General features: G+C 45.1%; 1 protein-coding gene across 2 annotated transcripts in view; it reads right to left on the bottom strand.

The window, feature by feature from the left end:
- ZC3H7A (zinc finger CCCH-type containing 7A) overlaps positions 1-22,284 on the bottom strand; it is a 30,706-nt gene extending 8,422 nt beyond the window's left edge. Inside the window, exons 1-16 of one of the 2 annotated variants that reach the window (XM_079953718.1) lie at positions 22,129-22,284; positions 17,337-17,440; positions 14,330-14,369; positions 12,960-13,157; positions 12,084-12,242; positions 11,605-11,685; positions 11,483-11,521; positions 11,149-11,182; positions 9,755-10,026; positions 8,523-8,730; positions 7,210-7,274; positions 6,715-6,913; positions 5,333-5,494; positions 4,087-4,283; positions 2,921-3,015; positions 623-804 (exon numbers count right to left, since the gene is read on the bottom strand). In XM_079953718.1, the coding sequence (XP_079809844.1) occupies positions 623-804; positions 2,921-3,015; positions 4,087-4,283; positions 5,333-5,494; positions 6,715-6,913; positions 7,210-7,274; positions 8,523-8,730; positions 9,755-10,026; positions 11,149-11,182; positions 11,483-11,521; positions 11,605-11,685; positions 12,084-12,242; positions 12,960-13,157; positions 14,330-14,369; positions 17,337-17,404 (1,999 nt within the window). In that variant the 5' untranslated portion in view covers positions 17,405-17,440; positions 22,129-22,284. The remainder of the gene's footprint in view (positions 1-622; positions 805-2,920; positions 3,016-4,086; positions 4,284-5,332; positions 5,495-6,714; positions 6,914-7,209; positions 7,275-8,522; positions 8,731-9,754; positions 10,027-11,148; positions 11,183-11,482; positions 11,522-11,604; positions 11,686-12,083; positions 12,243-12,959; positions 13,158-14,329; positions 14,370-17,336; positions 17,441-22,128) is intronic. The other variant, XM_079953719.1, reaches the window with a different exon arrangement.
- Between the last annotated feature and the right edge of the window lie 195 nt (positions 22,285-22,479).

Raw genomic sequence — 22,479 nt, 5'->3', positions numbered from 1 at the left:
CAGAACAACCTGCATGCATTGTTTTACTCCCAGGTTAAGCATAGCTTTCCACAAGCGGTTGATTTTGAATAGACATTAACCTTATAAGATTGAATCATTTTAAGACAGCTCTTCTGCTTGAGCACAATCGGTTTGGAGAAAGTTTACAAGTATCAGGGCACACCTGAAATCTGGCAAGGATGTCTGCAGAAAGCACTGGCATTAGTTGAGTCTTAGCAAGGAAATGTGCTCTGGAATGTTCATTAATCAGAAAACCTTACTAATAACACAAGCCTATGCATGTGTATTCAGAATAGAAATATGCCACACTATGTTCAGCAGGGCTAATTGTGCACATGACTGCAGTTTAAAAACACAAAAGCAGAACCGCTAAAAACATGCAGCAAGACTTAGCTCTTGCCGACTTCTTGCTGAAATGCAGTTACACTTCACAGACACATATTTAAAGGATGTAGCTGCAATGCTCCCGTTCTCATTGTCAGGAAGGTGTCGTGTTTTACATCACCCGGGAGTTGGAGCGGGAAGACCCCTCTCAAGTTCCAGAGGGGTTAAGCAGTCTGTAAAAATGAACTCTGGCCATGCACAAAGATATTTTTAGCACCCATTACTGCACCAGACTTACCTGTCTTACTCTGCATTATCCACACTTGGAGCTCTACAAGACTGTGAGCATAGAAACACTCGTCATCCCGTGAACAGCCATAACGAACTTCATGCCGGCACAAATCTAGCTGACACTGAGCGTGAAAAGGTCGTATCTTAGAATACTTGACTGTCGTTTCCTGCAGAATGTGGACAAGGCACCTAGTTGTTGTTTTAAAAAAGGTGAGTGTCAGTAAAAGAAAGTTTCGGAAAAGCCGCTTCAAAAGATTTTTGGTTTAGGCAATGAATATTTAAGCCACCAACACCAGAAAGAGGTTTATATGCTCCAGTTTAAATAAACAGGAGACTCCTGTCAACATTCACTGTGGTCTACCACGGTTTCCTCTTGCAATGTTGCAGAACCTGCAAAACCCATCACCTTAACCAACTGAACTTGATTAAATTTGCTTTAATCAATAATACACACCAGGTGAGGGGAGCCTTTGGCTCTCCAGCAGTTGCTGCGTTACGGCTCCCATCATCCCTGGCTATCAGTCATGCTTGCTAGAGCAACATCTGGAGAGTCAAAGGTTCCCCACACCTACTTTAGAACAATTAATCCTACTTAGCATTTGTTTATTACAGAGACGGGGTGTTGGGACTGAGAAGGTGATTTATCTACTCATTCATAGGAATAATTATATACCACCCACACATAAAATATTAGGGCACAATATAGGGGGAAGGGAACGCATTAAGGCAGCAAGAAACAATCACTAAAATGACTAGCTACTCAAGAGAATTTGAGACAACTGCACGGGCCTGCCTGCATAAAAAATAATCTCCAGGAGACACATGATAGTGAAAAGCAGGCAAACTAAGGCCCAGGGGCCAGATCTGGCCCAATCACCTTCTCAATCCGGCCCGCGGATGGTCCGGGAATCAGCATGTTTTTGCGTGAGTAGAATGTGTCCTTTTATTTAAAATGCATCTCTGTGTTATTTGTGGGGCATAGGAATTCACCCCCCCCCCAAAAAAAAAATGTAGTCCAGCCCCTCACAAGGTCTGAGGGACGGTGTACTGGCCCCCTGCTGAAAAGGTTTGCTGACCCTTGGCCAAAAGCAATGATATCTCTGCCAAATCTCATGTGGAAGAGTCTTCTACAGCGTGGGACTGGCAGCGCTAAATGTCCGATGTCTGGCCGAGGCCAGTTGGGCCTCTGTATCACTGAGGGCAACCAACAGCAGCCCTCCAGATGATCTCCGTGACTGGGTTGGGACACAGTGGCTCAGGCAGTCCTCAAGGGACCCTGAACCCACATTGTTCAAGGGCTTTGCATAGCAAGACAAGATCCTTGGACCTGGGCAGCTTCCTTAAGGACACCTAGTGCATTTATGGCAAAGGAGACTTTTCAGATGGGGTCTTCCTGATCTGTAGCCTAGTCACTATACTACTCCTGGTCCTGTTGTATCATTTGATTCAGGATTCTAGGAAGCAGACCAGAGTATTTGATCCACCAAGCCCAGTCCCAGATGGGCAGGCGCTCTCTCAGCAGAGGCCCTCCCCATTACCAGCTACCACAAGCCTTTATTTTAGCTGGGGATGCCAGAGATTGAGCCTGGCATGCAGAGCAGCTGCTCTACCACCGAGCCACAGCCCCCTCCCCATAACTCTTGCTTCAGGCTCACCTGATTGGGGAAACATCTAACATGTGTTCCAGGTCTGTAACACTACGATCCACCTGTACAGCTGACAGAAATCACCCCTGTTCCCACTGAATCCAAGGAAAGCTCGAATCAACACAAAATGTTAGAGGGCCACGAGCCAACCACTGGGGGAACTAAACAGGCCTCGAAATAAAAATGGGTAGGATTTGGAACCTAAATGCAGTTGTTTTTCAACAGCACAATGTATCTATGTGACGAAATGCAGCAGACCCACAATGGCTCCTGAATTCAACCTGCCACATATAAAGGAACATTTTCATAGTTGTGCTGTTGCTATGGCTGAAACAATCTAGTTATGCCTGGAGGAAGGCCCAGATAGGGACATAGGAAGCTGTCTTAGAGTCAGACCACTGGCCCATCTTGCTCAGTACTGTCTACACTGATTGGCAGCAGCTATCCAGGGTTTCAGGCAGGGCTCTCTCCCAGCCCAAACCGGGCGAGAGATATCACTGGGGATTTGAACAAGGACCTTTTGGATGCAAAGCAGAGCTACAGTCCACACAATTTATTTAACAGTTAAGGGAAACTAGAACACGCACATGCATCTGTAATACACACAGAGAAGTATTTTAAAATTCAGGAGAGACAAGATATAGGGATTATCGACGTACTTGTTGTCTTCAAATTCGTGCTTAGCAGGGTGAGAGCAGTAAGAGGCGTTGTCCTTGTTTTTGCTTATTATTCTTGGTTTATGCTCAAAACATTTCTGAAAAACAAAAGCAAAAACAAAGTGCTTTATAACAAGAAGAGGGAGAAAGGCACCTGCCTGCTATCAGAAGACGAAGACGACGACTTTGGATTTCATATCCCGCTTTATCACTACCCAGAGGAGTCTCAAAGCGGCTAACATTCTCCTTTCCCTTCCTCCCCCACAACAAACACTCTGTGAGGTGAGTGGGGCTGAGAGACTTCAAAGAAGTGTGACTAGCCCAAGGTCACCCAGCAGCTGCATGTGGAGGAGCGGAGACGCGAGCCCGGTTCACCAGATTACAAGTCTACCGCTCTTAACCACTACACCACACTGGCTCTCAGCAAACTCAGGTAGTGAGTGCTGACAGGACTGAAGCCATTGAAGAACTGGAGGGAGGAATGAGCAGGCTCTAGAGAACCCTGGAAGCTTGCAGAAGTAAAAAAGCATCTTTTAAACACCCAACCACCTAAGGAGACCCAAACTACACTGCATTGCAGCTCCAACTTGTACAAAGCCTAACAAGGTGGTCTTAACTACTAAAATTGGGGGCTAGAGGTGTAAGTCAGGACATTCAACTTCAAAAACCTAATTATTCCTGGAAGTTCACCTAGCACAGGGCTGGGGAAGAGGACCCACTGGGGGAAATTTTGATAGGCAGGTGGGGCAATCTAACTCTTAATCACCTGAGGCTGCCCACCTTGAAAAGAAAGAATCGGAGGCACATTCGAAGTATGCTCCAGATTTTTCAATTTCTTCTTTTGCAGCCTGGGCCTAAGTTTAAGCAGAGATGCAAAAGGTATATTCCTGCAGCCAAGCTCAGTGGGAATTGAATTAGGCACCAGGTTTAAAAGACACACAACGAGAGCCCCTTTGCAGCTTCATCTTTACCTGGACTATGCCAGGCCTCACAAATGATATGGGGCAGGTGGACATGGGTTGGGGGTGGAATGGCCTCAGAGGCCAAATTAGGACCCCTGCAGATTCTAATTAGGCCCCTGGGCAGGAGGTCCCTCGGTGCTGACACAACACAACTGTGCTGCATGAAGCTCATTTGCCTGCTTCTGCTTAACGTTTGTCGATACGCACCTCACAAAGAAACATGAACTGCCCGTGATGTTCCTGCAGGAGTCGGGACACGGTCAACCTAATCTCTCCACTGCCTTCAAAGAGAGCTTCGCGACTGAAGGCCCCTTTGCGTTCCAGAGTCCACACATCTATTTCTTCTTGGCAGTAAGCAAAGGTGCAATGGCCAGGATATCTGCACTCTTCTTCAGCAGCAACATCTGGAAAACAACGGGACATTAAAGTGAGCTTGGAAAGCCTTTACGCAGCATCGGCCCTCCTTTCACCCTCACTCATGGCTGCTTCATTCTGGACCACTGGATGGAAACAGGGAGGGGGGATTTTTTTCTGTATTTCCTGCATCTGCCCAGCGATACAGCCCCACCCCCACATTTTGTTTTGGCCAGAGTAAAGTTACAGCGCGGGTGGCACTGTGATCTAAACCACTGAGCCTAGGGCTTGCTGATCAGAAGGTTGGCGGTTCAAATCGCGTTGCTTGGTCCCTGCTCCTGCCAACCTAGCAGTTTGAAAGCACATCAAAAAGTGCAAGTAGATAAATAGGTACTGCTCCAGCGGGAAGGTAAACGGCGTTTCCGTGCGCTGCTCTGGTTTCGCCAGAAGCGGCTTAGTCATGCTGGCCACATGACCCGGAAAAACTGTGGACAAATGCCGGCTCCCTCGGTCAGCAAAGTGAGATGAGCGCCACAACCCCAGAGTCGTTCACGGCTGGACTTAACTGGCAGGGGTCCTTTACCTTTAGTTACAGAAAGGGGTTATATACGCCTTACCAAACGGCTGGATGTCGCACCTGAATTCTCACCCACGCCTAACCACACCCCTAATTTCAGAAGCAGCCAGACAATGATAAGCCATCTTTTCTTTAGCCACTCAAAGAAACGGCTATGAGAGTGGTAGTGCTCTGCCTCCATACCTGGAGGCAGTAATTTTTCTGAATACATTGCTGGAAGCTGCTAGAGGGGAGGGGGCTCTCGTGCTCAAGTCCTGCTTGTGCATTTCCCATAAACATCCAGTTGGTCACCGTGAAAACAGGATGCTGGACTGGATGGGGCCATTGGCCTGATACAGCAGGCTCTTCTTATGCAGGCAATTGGCTAGCTCCTAGCTTCAGTTTTTCTTTTGAGAAGTGGAAATAACCACATCAATTTGCAGGGGTTGTCACAGAAATAATGGCGTTAATACTGCTACCCACATCAAGTCTTCAGGAAAGAATGAGCTTAAAATGCATATACCCGCAAGTGAAAATCCTCACCTTTACATATATAATATGGTCCCACATACTGTGTTTTTGTTGGCCTTGGCCTAATTTTCTTCCATGATTTATCTTCAGAGTTCTTTATTCTACCTACTAAGATATCCTTCTTACACATGTGCTCTAGACTGGGAAGGTAAGTATAATCCAATACTTTTGGACCTAGAAGAAAACAACAACAGGGAGGGCTTAAAAAGTTTGTCTTGTTATTCACAGCCATTAACTGTAGAACTGAAGGAGGCCAAACAAGAAGGTGACCAACCTTAGCTTAGCTTTTACCTTGCATCCTAGAAAGCTAGATCAATATCTATGCTTTTGCAAGGCTCCCATTTTCGGATTCTCCCCAACCCACAAAGCACAAAGGGCAGCTCGGACACCATGTCAAGCCAGGTTTTAGCATTAAACAGGCATGAGCTGCCAAGAGCTTTGGGATCTCATCCTCCTCGCCTCAAAAACTTCCCTCTTTGGCACAGAAATCCCTCTTTCAAACCATAGACTGATGGCAGCAAACTAGTTTGCCCAACACCAGGACAGGAGGGAAGGAACTGCTGTATCCAAGGGGAGGAAGTGTCAAATCCTAAGGATCTTGACTACTAATCCATCAGACTGAGATATAAAAAAAATAAAAAAGCACAAAAAAGAACACGTTGCACTACTCATAGGAGAAGGCAAAGTTCTTAGGCACCATCAGCATCTTGAAAAAGTCTAGATTAGAGCTTTTGGCAGACTGCTTATAAGAGTAACATAAATTATTTTAAACCAAAGAATGATTATTATTCATAGGGAGGAGAAGTGTCATAAACTGAATTTAATTCACTCTGTCCAAAGTAGCCTAGTCTGATTGAAGAAAATTTTGTACTTTTTTTGTTTAGGGCTACTCTGTTAGTCACCCTGAGAACATAAACTTATGACAAAGGTGCACAGTATAAATTGGCTTTCACCTGCAGATGTTGTTGGACTACAGATGTAGTCGGACTACAACTCCCTGCAATGTTGTTGGACTACAACTAGCGTCGGCTCAAGTCAGCACTGTAATGGGAGGTGTATCCCAACAACATCTGAAGGCCACCAGGTTGGAGATGGCTGGTATAAATTATGAAAGTAAAAAGTGATGCTCTTCAGGGTCGCCATTGCACAGAAGTGATTAAATTATATTGTTCGTTCACAGCAAGTACTTTAAGGATGCTTTTAGGATCCGAACAAGCAATAAAAAGGTAAGGTAAGGTAATGGAAACAGTTGCCAGCCCTCATCCATCTATCAAGTATTTTAGTCCTTATCCTAGTCAAGAGAAGCAGAAAAGCATTGACACAGACTCCTGCTATGGTTGCTTCAGCTCCCCCCCGCCCCCCAAGTTAAGTCATCAACTGCTTTTGCTCCTTACCCTTTTTGATAAAGCATGACTGGCAGGCCTGTCTTAGCTCGTGTGTGTTTTCCAGGGGATTTCTTGCAACTAGGGAGGGCGTTGTCGACACAGGTATACTAGGGGGTCCACTGCCAAACACACTAGAATAGTCATTTCGACCTGGGCTGGACATCCCAATGTAGTTCTCAGACCCAAACAAACTTGTAGGCCCATTCATCTGCCAGAAGGAACAAAACTGGTTTTTTAAAAAAGCATTCCATCATCCTCATTGTCACTACATTTTTATCCCAACGACCCTCCAAGAAGCTCAGGGCAGTGTACATGGCTCTCCCCGCTGAGAGAGAAAGCAGTTGGCTCAAGGCCACCCAGTGAGTTTTGAGTCTAAGTGGGAATTTGAACCCAGGTCCCCATGGTCTCAAGCTCATTTGCTAAAAGGAGAATGAACAAACCAGCGACTCAAAGGGATGAATGTTGGAACTGCAAAGCATTTAGAAAGTTTGTAAAGGTACTTACAAGTCGAAGCGGAGAATTACTGTTTAACGCTGACGTGACATCTCTAGGAACAGAATTGGGTATATCTGTTGGGATCAAGAAAGTCACAGTTTGGGCACACATTTCACAGATAGGGGAAGTGCAAAGGGCAATGCCAATCGGTCAGGTGAAGCAGACATGCTTCATCCTTGCACAGAACCCCGCCAACTCAACCAAGTGTCTTGGCAAGGAGACCCCCAAATTAGTGTGCTACAAGGGGGTGAATTGTGCCTTGGAGAATTAGGCCACTCTGCTCCAAACCATTACAGAGAAGATGAGCCCCACCACTCAGCCGATACAGGGATAGTATATTGGGCTGCAGGGATAGTATACTGTAGTATACAGGGATAGTATACTGTAGTATACAGGGATAGTATATTGTAGTATACAGGGATAGTATATTGTAGTATACAGGGATAGTATATTGTAGTATACAGGGATAGTATATTGTGCTGCAGCAAACAGGAATGAGAGGAGTATGGAAGACTTGCCACTGCATGATTAGGTACAGAGGAAGGCCGGACAATGGGAGAGATATTCATTAGGCTTTCCTGCAGTTGCAACTAAGATGCCCACTCATTGTTCTGGGTAAGTAAACAGAGGTGTAGGGGTGTGTGTGTGTGTGTGTGTGTGTGTGTGTTTGTGAATCCCTGTCGTTGAATCCAACAATAACATTGAGAGTGGGAAGAGAAACAGAAAACAGAAATTACTGCAAGCATTCCTTCTCCTTGGAGATGCAAGGGTATCCTGTGAGGTGAGTTACTCTACTTTACCTTCCAAGTCCACAGAGGCTATCAGAAGTTTAAGAAGCACTGAAGTCAGCAGCTACCTCCATGCAAAAGTATGAGGCCCCTTACATGGAAGCCGCCATCTTTTAACTTTAGTTTCTTTAATGGGAAAAATTGCACTCAGTGGTGAAGCATCTACGTAGCTTGCAGAAGGTCCTGGGGTTCAAACCCTGGCATCTCCAGGGAGGGCTGGGAGAGACCTCAACCTGAGCTGCTGCCAGTCAGGGTAGAGAATACAGAGCTAGATGGGCCAATGGTCTTACTGAGTTAGACCTTTTACTAAGGCAGATTCCTCTGCTCCCAATCCAAAATGGCAACAACAGTGAACTACTTCACAATTCTGTTAGGAAGAAGAGATTGCAAAGCATTCTACTATATTAGAAATTATGGACACTGGGTCCAATGAGCCCCACGGCACTACGTTCTACTATTTCTTAGTAAGACAAAGGCTGCTTAGATTATACAGGCTTTACCTAACAGGGTTTGGTGAATTAAGCCTAGCCTTACCTCTTTTGGAATCACTGATTGAGAAAGTAGTTAAAGAGGAACAAAAGCTGTCCAGGCCAGAAACCAAAGGCTGGGAATACATTTCTGAAAAAGAGGCGGCAGGAACAAATCCAGGCCCGACTGACAATGTCCCGAGCAAAGGGGTAGAGAAAGGTATGCTGGGAGCCATGGTGGCTGTTGGGATGGCTCCTCGGACAACCGTGCTGGGCTAGGAAGAGAGAAGAAAGTTATTTGCTACTAAATGCAGGTAGCCGATCTTTCACTTTTAGTGATCTGGTTTTTGTTTTAAGCCTTCTCTTTTGAAGTGGTGCTAGAGCTGGTATATACATGGAATTATTTTCATCGTGGGAATTGGCATCTGCTGGCTGCCATGGCTGGGAGTGAGGAAGTTCACAACAGGAGTGGCACCAACATGAGTTCCTGTTCATGATATCACTGGGCAGAGCAATTGCTTCGCATGCAGAGAGTCCAAGACTCAATCTCTAGCATACTCCAATTTGAAAAAAGACAGATAGCAGGATTTGTAGAAGACCCTCCTCTGCCAAAGACCTAGGAGAACTGCTGCCAATCAGTAGAAAACTTTAGGCTGAAAACATCAAAGCCCTGACTCTGTATAAACCAGATTCTTACACCCATATTCCAGGCGAAGTGGTAGAACTCTTCCCTTCCCCACAATGACAAAGGACCTGTCCCTGAATGCTTAGAAGATTCCAAATAGCATATTCTATAAAAGATCTGTGACCCCAGAGAGCTGCTGCCAGTTAGAGCAGACAATTCTGGGCTAGATCATCCAGCAGTACGATTACATTTAAGGTCATTTCAAGGAGGGAATGCCCTGTGGCAAAATTGAAATGCAGACCGGCTCCAACAGACCAATGCAAAGAGGCATGCAAGTCCAGAACTCTTGCAAGACTAATATTGCTACCCAAGGTCCTAAACTTGCAAATAGTTATGAATTCATGCTTCAATAAATGGCAACAGCAGCAATAGAACTAGGTGGAGTCAGCAGCACTTCTTTAAACCATGCTTTAAAACACTGTATCTTTGTACAAAGCAGCCTCAAAATACAGCGAGATTAATACTTAAGTAATTTTTAATACCAAACCTCTTGCTCTAATGACACACTTAGAGGCACATCACTTTGAAGATATCACAATTTAAGGCTGCAACACATGCTTATAACACTGTGTTCCTTCTGTTGTTTTTATAAGAATAAATGGAAGCCGACTCACCATGACACTTTCCCCAGAATCAGAAACGGAATCAAGCAACTCATCTAGCTCATCTCCAATTATATCATCTCCATCCATGCAGTCTAAACAGACTTCAGGTACAATGAAAGATCCTCCATTTGCCAGAGAGGTGGCAGCGAGTGAACTCTTCTCGGCTGGAAGGGTGATCAGAGACGCCATTGGCAATGGAGACAGATCGCTTGAAACTTCAGGTGTAAAACTGGAAGGGGAGGAGGAGGAAGAAAGAATCTTTTCCTTCCAATTGGAAAAATCTGAAACAGATTTCGATCGGGGAAGAGAGGCATCTTAGAACAGGGATTCTCAGGGATGGAGGCAAACCTCCCAAAGGAGGCATAGAAAAAAAAGAGCTTTGGAAGCTGTCTACCATTGGAAGCTGGTTCATGAGAGCAAATGGGTCACTGTCCCACCAACCTCAACCTGCCCTCTCCTGTATGCCTTCGATGAAGAATCCATGGGGGGTGCTGACTGTCAGCTTCCTCCTCATTAGTCTTAGTGCTGCCCTGGTAGTACTAAGGGGGAAGGGCAAGCTAAAATTAACTGGCTCTGCCTGTCATTAACTCTGGCTCCACCTAACGTTTTCCTCCCTGCCTTCTGCCATAGCCAATGGGCACAAGACATCATTGCTACCGCCTCCTTCCTGAACTCTTATGGCATGGCCCTGACCTGTGGACTAAAGGCCAGCCTGACTCCAGGCTGCTTCTCTCTCTGCCCCCAGCAACAGTCAAAGTGACCCAGGAGTCTGCACACCCCACTTGTCATGCCAATTTTCAACCATTCATGGAAGACATTGGCAATCATCAAGCACGCACAGAGCTTAAATTGCAAAACTCTTCTGAACCCCTCTGCCTCAGCTAGGGACTAATTTCCAAGGCCCTAAAAGAGGAAAAGAGGGTGACTTTTTATGAATGGGAAAGAAGTGCAACATGTGAATGTCTTCCCCCAGAACAGAGGCAATGCCCATATTGTTTAGGTGGCCAGGCTCCCAGGGCAAGCTTGGCTAGCGCTTGAGAGAACGCAGACATTTGAGCAACACATGTTGAACTGCAAGGGGGAACATCTCAAGGAACACATCCACAGGGAGCCTATGCATTTGGCAGGTGCATTCAGAGACAGAGAACGTCTCGTATGTTTCAGCCAATCATCAGGGGATCGGCAGCAATCTGCTTGCCTATCTGGAAGACAATGTACAAGCTGGGAGGATGCAAGGGTTTCTCCCTCACAATGGAAAACGAAAGGCTAACTGCCATGGAGATTCCCCAAACAAAGAAAAAGCAGGCAGGGCACAGCTCCCGAGAGCTGTCTGAAATGAAATCTGACCACGCTGAAAGCAGAACTTTTATATAACATTCCCCTTTAAATCCAGGAAGCCTCACCTGATTCAATATCTTCTATAGAAGTATTTGAACTCTGCAAGCAAGCAAAATATCTGTCATCAGGATGTTTGCACAGCAAATGCCTCAGGCAGGCATTTTTCTTTTAAAAACGCAAGCGCACAGGCTACTAGCAACCCAAAGGCCACTTACTCTGCATGCTTACACCAAATCAAAGCTTACATCAAAATCATTTTTGCACTGTTCAACAGCGTTGGCTCTAACCCAAATACTTGTAAGATTAAGGGGAATCATATATCTCTTTTTAAGAGTCACATTTTCAATGTACAGACAGGAAAATGAACTCACTTCACACATGGAAGGCACAATACCTTACCTTACTTGATACTTCTCCAGAAACAGGGTTTGGGGAAGGCTGCAATTAAGCATACCATCATAAATAACCAACACAGAAGAGAAAGCTTACAAAACCAGTATGTAAAAAATGCTTCTACTTACTTTTGCTCTAACGTAGGCTTTTCTTATTTTTAATCCAAGTTTCTGAGCAAGTTCTTGGGTTAATTTTATTACACTTTCGTCCTGTTTTTAGAAAAAGATAATCCAATCTAAGGAACTTCTGCATAGAAAGGTTCTCAAGTTTTTCAAGCAGCAGTGTAACCCATAAATACCCCCACCCTTACTCACTAGCACGTGATCAAGACTTTGCCTGCAACCTCTTTTTCAGGATTCTACGGGGGGCGGGGGGGGGGGGCGGGAGCACATGACATCATACACTCACCAAAGGCTAAGTGTGAGGTGCTTGATGGCCAGCCATACTTACTGGATTACTGCTTCGCTAAAAGCCTATGAACAAACTCCCAAGCTTCCCTAGTAGGGCAACACCCAGGAAAAATATTCCACTGCGCATTGTTCCCACAACACAGGCAATGACCACTGAATGCCATTTCATTTGCCAACATAGTACGTGATCTGCTTACTTGCGGCACTGCGAGAGAGCACTTAGCAACTGCATCATAGGCCTCCTTGTATCTTCCCAATTCTTTTAAGGCTTTAGATTTCCGGTAGAGAGCTCTGAAATTGTTTTCGTTCAGTTTTAAAACTATCCCACAATCTTCCAAAACTTTATCATGCAAGCCCTGCAACAAACAAACAGGCTTAGATTCACTATTAAAATTGAGGACTGAAGAAATGAAATTGCGTCTGGGGCAGTGTTACCAGGGTACGGGGGAGAAACACACTTAATATACCACATACTATTTTCTAGACCAGGGCTGGGGAACCTCTGGCTCTCTGGGTGATGCTGAACTACAACTCCCATCAGCCAATGGCCAAGAGTGATGGGAGTTGTAGTTTGAGAACATCTGGAGGACAAATGGTTCCCCACACCTGTTTTAGTTGGTGCATAGGGTATGTGGAAGACCAGGGAGGGAAATGAACTACTGATATGCTGGATCTCTGAGTTCTTCTAATCACAGAAAGATAAGTGGTATTTCATGTTGTGAAACCCCAGCTAAGCTTTCCACCTCCATCACTTAGCAGTTAAGTATGAAGCAAGAATCTGAGAGCTTTCAGTATCAAAGCTATATTCCTGGGCTGGATCATAAAGTAAAATCCAGCTCCCTGAGAGGTACCACGTGGTCCCCGATAGGTTAAACTAGATGCAAAAAAAAAAAAAATTTAAGCCTCTGTGACAAGTGGTTCCTTAAGCTGCTGACCAACCATCCCTCAATAGCTTTTCAGAAAGGAAATTCAGCTCTTGATCAGGCTTGGAAATATCTACCTAGTTTCTTAATACAGCACTTATTAATAAAAAAAATTCTTTTCCACCCTTCTGGTGTCCACACACCACTCACCTTCTTTGAATAACATGCTATGCGATTAACATGCAGCTTCTCTAATATTTCGTCAGAAATGTGAATCCCTTCAGAATTGGCATAATCTGCTATGTTTAGGGCTTCTGAGTAGTGGTTCAGCGATCCTTCCCACTTGCCTTCACGGTACTCATCGTTCCCTTCATTAAACAGATTTTTAACAAGCTCTCGTATAAATATCTGAAACACATTTTTAAAAAGAAAATGAATTTATTAGATTTCTTACCTGCCCTGCACTATGAGGTCCCAAGGGCAGGTTACAACAGTACAATAACACAATTATAAAAAATAAGCAATCCAAACAAAAACAAAACAAAACTATACTGATTATACAAGGGAGGTTGGTCCCCCAAAACAAAACACCTTAACTATCAAAGGTGAGGGTAAGCTGTAGAATATAAATGCTAGACACGCCTCTGCAAAGAGAACATTTCACAATTTTGCGTTACGTGCTCCTAGGCAGATTCATATGTTCGAAAATGCAATAGTCACCTTCTAAAGTGGGACTAGCTGTCTTTTTTTTCAAGCAGCACCAGCTGTTTACCAGCCCCTTCTGATGCAATTACGACTGAAGTCCCTTAGCAGGAACTGCTGACAAAGCAGTCGAGCAAAAATAACCAGGAGATTAAAAAGGTAAAAACAACAGCACAGGCTCAGGCTCAGGGCCTCCCCCATGGTTTAGGACAGGGGTCGGCAAGGTTTACCTTGCCTGGGCCGGTTCACTCCAGCAGAGATCCCTCTATGGGCCGGATTGTGCATGCACATGAGCACACACAGCTGCGATTTCTGGCGTCTGTGCATGTGCAGATGCGGTTTCCGGCACCACAGAAGCGAGTCCCCACACTGCGCTGCACCGGTTTAACGCAGAGTGCGGGGACTTGTCGAGTGGGCAGCTCAGTTCGGTGGTGGCTCGGGGGCCGGTTAAATGACCCCCGCGGGCCACTTGTGGCCCATGGGTCTTAGGTTGCCTACTGCTGGTTTAGGAGAAGTGACTTCAGGTTCTAGGACAGAAGAAAGGCAATACACTAGAGGAAGGGAACCTTTTGCAGAACAAGGCTAAATTCCCTGCAGTGGTGAGCAGAGCAATACACCAAACCTTTGACATTTGTTGCCTATTTTCTACATCACAGAAAGAGGTATATTGCTATCCTCACCGTCGTGTTCTGGATTATATCTCTCTCAGTGAGCTGCCTCACATCAAACTGGAATAGTGATGTTTTTCGCCAAGCATAACCAAACAATAAAGGAAGAATTTAAATCACGTTTTACAAGTCCAAAGAAAGTAATGACTCCCACCCACTGCAGAGTCCCTTATGTCTCTGGTAGAGAAGTTCATAAATGAACACCATTACCTCATATTGTTCTTGAGTCCCTGGGTAAGGTAAAGTAGACCTGGCGGGGAGGGAAGAGTAAAACACAAACAGAGAGTCAGATCTTACCCAGGTCTTGTTCAAAGAGAGGTTTACACATTCAAAAAACTTGCCAGTCAGATATAGGAATAGTAATACATAAATGTTTCCATTCTTAAAGGTAATGTATTTCTCATTAACTGACTTTCTAGTCTCTGCAACTTAAATCCTCTTCTGGGCTCAGTTTCCGGCAATCTGCAGAGTCCAGAATTTATCCCTTAATTGATCAGTTAGCCTAATGGATCAGAAGACTGTGGAGCTTTTAAAATGCGACCAATTATCATAGCTACACTCTGGAATCCACTGCAACAGTCACATAAGTTCTTGCCAGTGGCAAACTGGGTCCTGAAGAGCAGCAGACTATTTTTTAAAAGTACCTTTAAGTGCAGCATCTGCTTTGGACGACAAGGTCTGGAAAGCTCTGCATAGCTCAAAAATGCTGTAGAAATCATTCAGCCCAGAGTTAAGACTACTGGCTAAGAGTGTGACCTACAAGTCAGCAAATGCCCATTGCAGATCTCATCTCAGCCATGCACTCTTAAGCAAAACACTATCCTCTTGGCCTGAGGGCTTACACCCAATAATAGTGTCCTGCCTATGGACACTATTGTGGAAAGGGCTACTAAGATAATGTACATGAAGTGTTCTTGACACTTGAAAATAAAATATTTACGTACACACACAAATATTTTATGTTAAATCAGACATGGAGAACCTGTGGCCCTCCAGAATATCATTAGTAATTAATTAATTAAAATTCTACACTGCCCTTCATCTGAAGATCACAACGTGGTTTACAATGTAAAAACACAAAAATACAACCAAAAACAACCAAAAACAATATCCTCACACACACACACAGAGTTGAAAAGGCCATAGACTGTTTAATTAGCCAAAGGCCTGGGGGAACATGGATGTCTTTGCCTGGTGCCTAAAGATATGTACCGTATTTTTCATTCTATAAGACACACTTTTTCCCTCCTAAAAAGTAAGGGGAGATGTGTGTGCGTCTTATGGAGTGAATGCAGGCTGCGCAGCTATCCCAGAAGCCAGAACAGCGAGAGGGAGCGCTGCGCTGTTCTGGCTTCTGGGATTCAGAATATTTTTTTTCTTGTTTTCCTCCTCCAAAAACTAGGTGCGTTTTATGGTCTGGTGCGTCTTATAGAGCGAAAAATACGGTGACGGTCAGGTAAGCCCCCTAGGGGAGAGCATTCCACAAATGGAAAGCCACTGCAGAAAAAGCCCGTTAGGGATAAAGTTGAAAAAGACTGAAAGGGAGCTTTCCTCAAAGCAGAGATGCTCTTTAGTAACATGTTGTCACCCTCCGGACCTCTTATGGAGGAGGCACATGAAGAATGGCCTCAGATGATGATTGAAGGGTCCAGGTGGGTTCAGATACTGCTGAACTACAACTCTCACCAGTCCCCACAAGCATGGCTAATGCCTAGGGATGATGGAAAATGTAGTTAAGCAACATCTGAAGGATCACCCCTATGTTAGACAATCAAGCTACCGTATTTTTTGCTCTATAAGACTCATTTTTCCCTCCCCAAAAGTAAGGGGAAATGTGTGTGCGTCTTATGGGGCGAATGCAGGCTGCACAGCTATCCCAGAAGCAAGAACAGCAAGAGGGATCGCTGCTTTCACTGCGCAGCGATCCCTCTTGCTGTTCTGGCTTCTGAGATGCAGAATATTATTTATTTTTTCTTGTTTTCCTCCTCCAAAAACTAGGTGCATCTTATGGTCTGGTGCGTCTTATAGAGCGAAAAATACGGTATTTTAGAATGTGTTTAAGAGAAAAAGAGAAGAAAGAAGACAAAAGCAGCAAAACTCAGAGGGCTGAGATGCCAAATCTCAAGACCGCAACTGTGGATTTTCATCCCTGTCATATATTGACTGAAGCATCAGGAACTGACCTCAGTAGCTGCTTGAGAAGAGCATATGGCTTAAATAACCCTGACCATAGGGATAACGTTGAAAAAGACTGAAAGGGAGCTTTCCTCAAAGCAGAGATGCTCTTTAGTAACATGCTCCAGGGTATGAGCTGCTGCTCTGGTTGAAGGGGGAGCATGTCTCTCTGACAGGGGCCCACAATTTAATACAAGCTTGGAGAGCCCCCCTGAGCCTGTGGAGAAGGCTTTTCTGCATCCCTCTGCATGTGCAGAGGAAAACTACCTTTGCACTTGAAAATTTTAATTTCTTTACACCCAAACCCTCTCCCCCCTCCAAAAAAAATGGAAAGGAGATGGAAACATGGTACTGCCTACAGTGATACTGCTGAGCCTGGACAAACCAAGACAGACAGCACAATCCTCTGCATCTTTACTCAGAAGTTCAGTCGCACTGGGTCCGACAGGTTTATTCCCAAGTAAGTGGCGCTGTGGGTAAAACCTCAGTGCCTAGGACTTGGCGATTGTATGGTCGGTGGTTCGAATCCCCGCGGCGGGCTGAGCTCCCGTCGTTCAGTCCCAGCTCCTGCCCACCTAGCAGTTCGAAAGCACCCCAAAGTGCAAGTAGATAAATAGGTACTGCTTTATAGCGGGAAGGTAAACGGCGTTTCCGTGTGCTGCGCTGGTGCTGGCTCGCCAGAGCAGCTTCGTCACGCTGGCCACGTGACCCGGAAGTGTCTGTGGACAGCGCTGGCTCCCGGCCTCTTAAGCGAGATGAGCACGCAACCCCAGAGTCGGTCACGACTGGCCCGTACGGGCAGGGGTACCTTTACCTTTACCTTTAAGTGAGCACATGATTGCAACCTAAGGAGCATTCTTCTCAAAGGCACATGGGACACAGCCAGTATCAAGCAATGTGCTGCACATGTGAAAGGGCAAAGCTCAATAACTGTTTGATATGACAACCCCCCTTTTTCTAAAGCATCATGTTAATTTAAACCAATGCTACCAATCAAACATAACCCATCCACCACACAGGTTTCTAGTCACCAAGGTCTTACTGTATAAACTGCAGCCCTTTCTTAATCTCCTGCAGTCTGATGCTTCTATCCACGGAAACATTGGACATGTTATCATGAACACCCAATTCTTCAGCGTGCAGCTTCTGCAACAGAAATGACAGCGGGTTGTCGGCTTGTATATCAAGCTGTTGGGAGTAATTTATGGACGAGAAGAACAATTTTAATCTCTGAAAAATACAGGCTATAGGTTAGTTCACTAAACCAAAGCTTGGTGCTACAGGAATTAGCCTAGCCTCTCTCCTACGCTCAAGTGCTTCCCCCCACACCCTTCCTCTTCAGGCACGGCTGCAAGAAGGAATGTGGAAGCTCTCACTGCAATTTCTGAGTGACTACAGTTTGCCATGTTGCTCAAATTCCGAAGATCTGTGGTTAGTTTAACTGCAATTAGTAAAAAAAAGAAAAGAAAAGCGCAAACCATTGTTAATAAAATCCATTAACCATAGTTTGTGGTCAGAAGATATGTTCAACTGCAGTTAATCTCCTCCGTGCAGAAAGCCTAGGCTTGTTGTGACACTAAATCATGGTTTACCTTTACATCTGAATATAGCTTATGTGTTCACAAAATGTAAGTAGATAACGTTTAAAAGGAATTCGGCTTAACACATGACACCACCCAACAGCACATAGATACAGATACACCAAACTGGTTAAAAAAAAGACTCCAGATCTGACAAAAATCAATTAAATCTCATGTAATTATTTTTCCCCCGATGCACAAAAGCAACAACATAGCAGACAGTTCCAGAATGATCAACAAGAGATTGGTACGGTCTCCTTGCACATCACAATACAACCAAGTTAATGACAACTTTGGTCTCTTTGTTCCTCCTTACAAGCACACAAGAGAAACAACCCACAATCCATGGCTTATCATTATATCAAACCAGGGATCATGATTTGTTTCATTCTAAACAAACTACATTAGTAAGCACTCAGAATGCACCCCAACTGCCTCTACCCAAGCATGCTCTTCAGTAGTAGCTGGAGGGGTGGGGAAGGAAAAAGACATCTCAGTGAGGAGCTACAGGTAGAAACAGTAAACTGTCCCCAGCAGACTCAGACTCTCCCCATTAGTAAGGAAAGAACAAACCATTAAATTTGGTGTACATAAAAACTGGGCCAACGAAATATTTCTGAAATGCAGCCATAAGTAGTAGCACAATGGAATGAATCATTATAAAGCAGTGTTTCTAAATCGGTCGGTGCATGAAGATCATGGAGAGGGGGATGTATGTGTTTCTAAAAATATGTGCAATATAAGTAAAAAATTAAAAGTCACAAAATTTAAATCCATTTCATAAAATAAAATAAATAGGTGAGCCAGGTTTAAAAGGGTGTTTGGGATTTTTTTATGATAGCTAAAGGGGGGCAAGGGGTAGAAATACTGATCTTAGAGAGAAAGAATTATCTGCAATTATACATATCTGGTTTGGATAGAAATTCTGACTTTCAAGCTTAGTGTAAGAACTGACTTGTCAGGAATTGACAGCAGTCTCAGTTCCAAATTAACTTCCAAAGCAGTCTCTACCAAATGGAGCCATTATTGTCAACTGATTGAATTAGCAATGATTAGTAAATACTCAGAAATCCTACACCTGCTCTTCTGCATACATCACAATAATTCTGAGCTGTTTCTTAGAATTGCACTGGAATTCCTCATGCTGAGAGACTTCATGGAAAGGCAGGCAACAGTAAACACCAGACCCTCAGCCACTAGATCGGCTGCTACAATCCCCTGTATAGAATTATTGTGCTTGCAATTATAAAATCATTGGCAATTTCTAGGCAAACAATCACAACAAAGAGCAGCACCGAGAAAAGTAAGAGAATCAGAAACCAGTACACTGAGAAGAGTCACTTTTTATTCCATTATTGCAAAAACAAATTGAGAGGGGGGGCTGCATAACCCTGTTAGCTATCAAGATAGAGGAACTATGCCTGACAAAGGGAATGTTTTGATGCAAGCGACCTGTTACCAAATTACCAAATTAGCACAAGAGAGGAGCAGGGGCAAAGAAGTTAGAATGGTGCACCAGAAGGTGCCAATTTTGTGTTTTATCCCTCAGTAAATTGGTGTCAACACTGAATTAGGCAACCTTCTAAAATGTCACTCTTCGTGGCAATCATAAACTAACCTCTCACATTTCCAAGGTCCCGATAAAGGTAGCTTTGGTTGTGCATGGGGCAGGAAACCTGTGTTCCTCCAAACACAGGACTACAATGCCTTTTGCTGGCTGGGGCTGATGGGAGGTGGAGTCCAACAGGTTTCTCATCCCTGCTGTAGTGTATGAAATCAGTTAGGCAAACCACTTCATGCATCAGTGGAAGCGAGTTCTGGCCCACAGAAACTTATTATTACAATAAATGTGTTAGCTGCTAAAATGCCACTAGACTCTAGAATTTTTTTGGCTAGAAACCAAATAATAATAATAATTCCAATTGCTGCAACATAAAACTGAAACTGTTATGAGAAAAATGTGAGCGCACAAAAAACTTCCTCAGAGTTACTATTTTATACTGTTCTTTTTTAAAGTGCAGAAACGCTTTTGTATTGTCATGTGGTTCAGACATATGACATTATTTTATACTGTTTAACGCTGAAACCACCACTGTTCAGCCCACGAGGGCAGAATAAACTGCTTGAGGTACATAGAAGTCTCTCTTATACATTGTACCCATTTTAAAATTGACTGGAGAGTTCTAGACAGCAAACCTGCCTCGGGGTACAGTAGGAAGATTCAAGATACTGCACTCATTTTGAGATAGGAAAATAATCTAATAATCCCATGAAAGGTCTGCCTCTGCATATATTCAGTTTTAATGGAGAACAGCAGCATCAAAAAATGAGCTAAAAGAGAAGCCTGACAAGTGGGCAAAGTAGAGTATTTTTTTACAGCTTCAGTTTACAGTATTGTGCAGCAATTCCTAAAGCAGTTTCTATTTCAGTTTTGCTTCCTATACAATTCAGTATGCTTTTGTTGTCAACATATGGACAATCCAGAGCACATGAAGTATGCTGGCCTCATTTTACTTAATTTACTGGCGTTCATAAGTTGCCTTGCTGCCAAAAGGTGCCCACACAGCAGTATAAATACACTTATTTCACTTCTACCTCATATTTAAGGCAATGCAACAATGAAATAAGGAAACATGTCAGGCAAAATTACGGTATATGGAAGAGGCCAGCAATAAAACAGATAAAAAGCTTGGTGGAATAAAACAGTATTTATGATCTGTTTAAAGGCAGCAAAATGAAGTACTTGGAGATGGACGTCCACGTGTAGGGCCACCAATGAAACCTAATCAACCTAGAGGAAGGCCAAACAGTACATGAAGTGTCACAATAAAAAATTTACAATTACAAGATATTTAAGTTTACATACATGCTAAAAATAAAAATAAACAGAACCTGAGCAGCAAAAGTAAGCCTGCAGCAGCAAAGTAACAACCAGTTAAGAGGGAATTAAATGATTCCAAACAATGGAGCTGGGTTTTAACTGACTGTCAAAATGACAACAAATGGAGGTGCAGTGGAGAGGCAGATGACACAGAGCTCAAACCTGGGTGCCACAACCCAAAGGGTCCTCATGAACACAGATCTCTCTTCAATTTAATCTTACAGGAGGGAATTGTTCGAGTAACAAGGTAATGAAAATGGGATCAGGAAGGACAAAAGAATAACAAGCAAGTAGTAAAGGCACAGTACAAATGAGAAGAATTGGGCCATCAGTTAACACCTTTCTCTCTCATGGGGAATGCAGATATGGCGACATCTCAGTTCTGCCCACAATTCAAGCCACAGCTACCTTTCTAGGCCATGAAATCATGAAAATTGAACTGGTGGGAGAAACAGAGGGGTGGGATGGAAGCCACAACAAGAGAGAGCAGCCATACAGAAACTTCAAAAGTCTCTGTGCCTGTTATTAAATCTAACAATTTTGAGGTACCGATGAAAACTCAAGCATTCAACCAAATACTATTACGTTGCTCTCTTTTATGCCAGTCGCTTAGATAGAAGTTTTGGCAACCTGAAAGTTCATCCTCCTTGAAGATCCAGAACCTCCACGGGCTGTTATTCACACCACTTCCACAGGGGAGTAGTGACATACAAGCGCCTGTAGGCTAGCAATTCTCTTTCTGCCAAACAGCCGTGCAAACTCCCACTAATGTTCTTCCACACGCGTGTACACCCCTTTCAAGACATTTCCTTTCGGCATCGCCAGCCACCAAGGCGCGGGCATCCATCTCATTCAACCAGGCGCCCTCCTGGCACCTTCAAGGCAGAGGAGGATCGGCGGCAACCACAGCTCCCGCTACACGCGCGCCCGGGAAACCAATCTGCCCTCGCCTCCAAGGTGCCAACGGGACTTCGGGCAGCCTCTTCTCGACCCGTCAAACCAAGGAGCACCACGTCGCGCGCGCCTCCGGAAGGGCAAGATCCAGGCTCAGGAAGGCTTGTGCCGCTATCTATTATTATTATGATCATGTATTATATTTCTAGACCGCCCGTAGCGTGTGTGTCGTCGTCCCCCCCCCCCCAAATCTGGACATTATTTAAGGCCTGTCTCCTCCTCCGCCCCCTTTTCCCTGGGGTCACAGGCACCCCTTTCCCTTCCCAAAGAGCAACAAGGGGGCTCCTCATGAGCCTCGTCCTCCTCCCCGCCCCCAGCCCCGGCCCGAGGCGGGAGGCGGAGCCGCGCCACCAGCCCGCTCCCTGGCAGGCCTTGCCGGGCGGTGAAGGCCTCCCCTTGCCTCGGGGCGCGGGCCTCACCTGCTCCCTCAGGCCAGGAGGCCGTGTAGCTGCTCCTGCTGCTGCTGCTGAGGAGGCGAAGACAGCGCGGCGGAGGCACGACGAGCCAGGCCCCTTTCTCTGCCTCTCCGTCTCTCTCTCTCCCTCTCCGCGCTTCCTTCCTCTGGCGTGCCTTTCCGGCCTAAGGCCCCCGGCTCCTCTCGCCCGCAGCGCCCTCTACCGCTCGGAGGCCGCCTGGCGGCGCCACAATGAGGGAGCCTCCTCCAAGCGCGGCTTCGGCTGATTGGACGAGGCGGGGAGCAACGTGGGCTCTATGGGAGGCGGGGCCTCGGACGCCGCTCTCGCTTTCCCCTCACAGAGATGCCGCCGCTT

Source organism: Podarcis cretensis, assembly GCF_951804945.1.
Source record: "Podarcis cretensis genome assembly, chromosome: 14".
NCBI lineage: Eukaryota > Metazoa > Chordata > Lepidosauria > Squamata > Lacertidae > Podarcis > Podarcis cretensis.
Note: the sequence above shows the minus strand (reverse complement) of the source record. Positions and strands in the feature narration are given on the sequence as shown.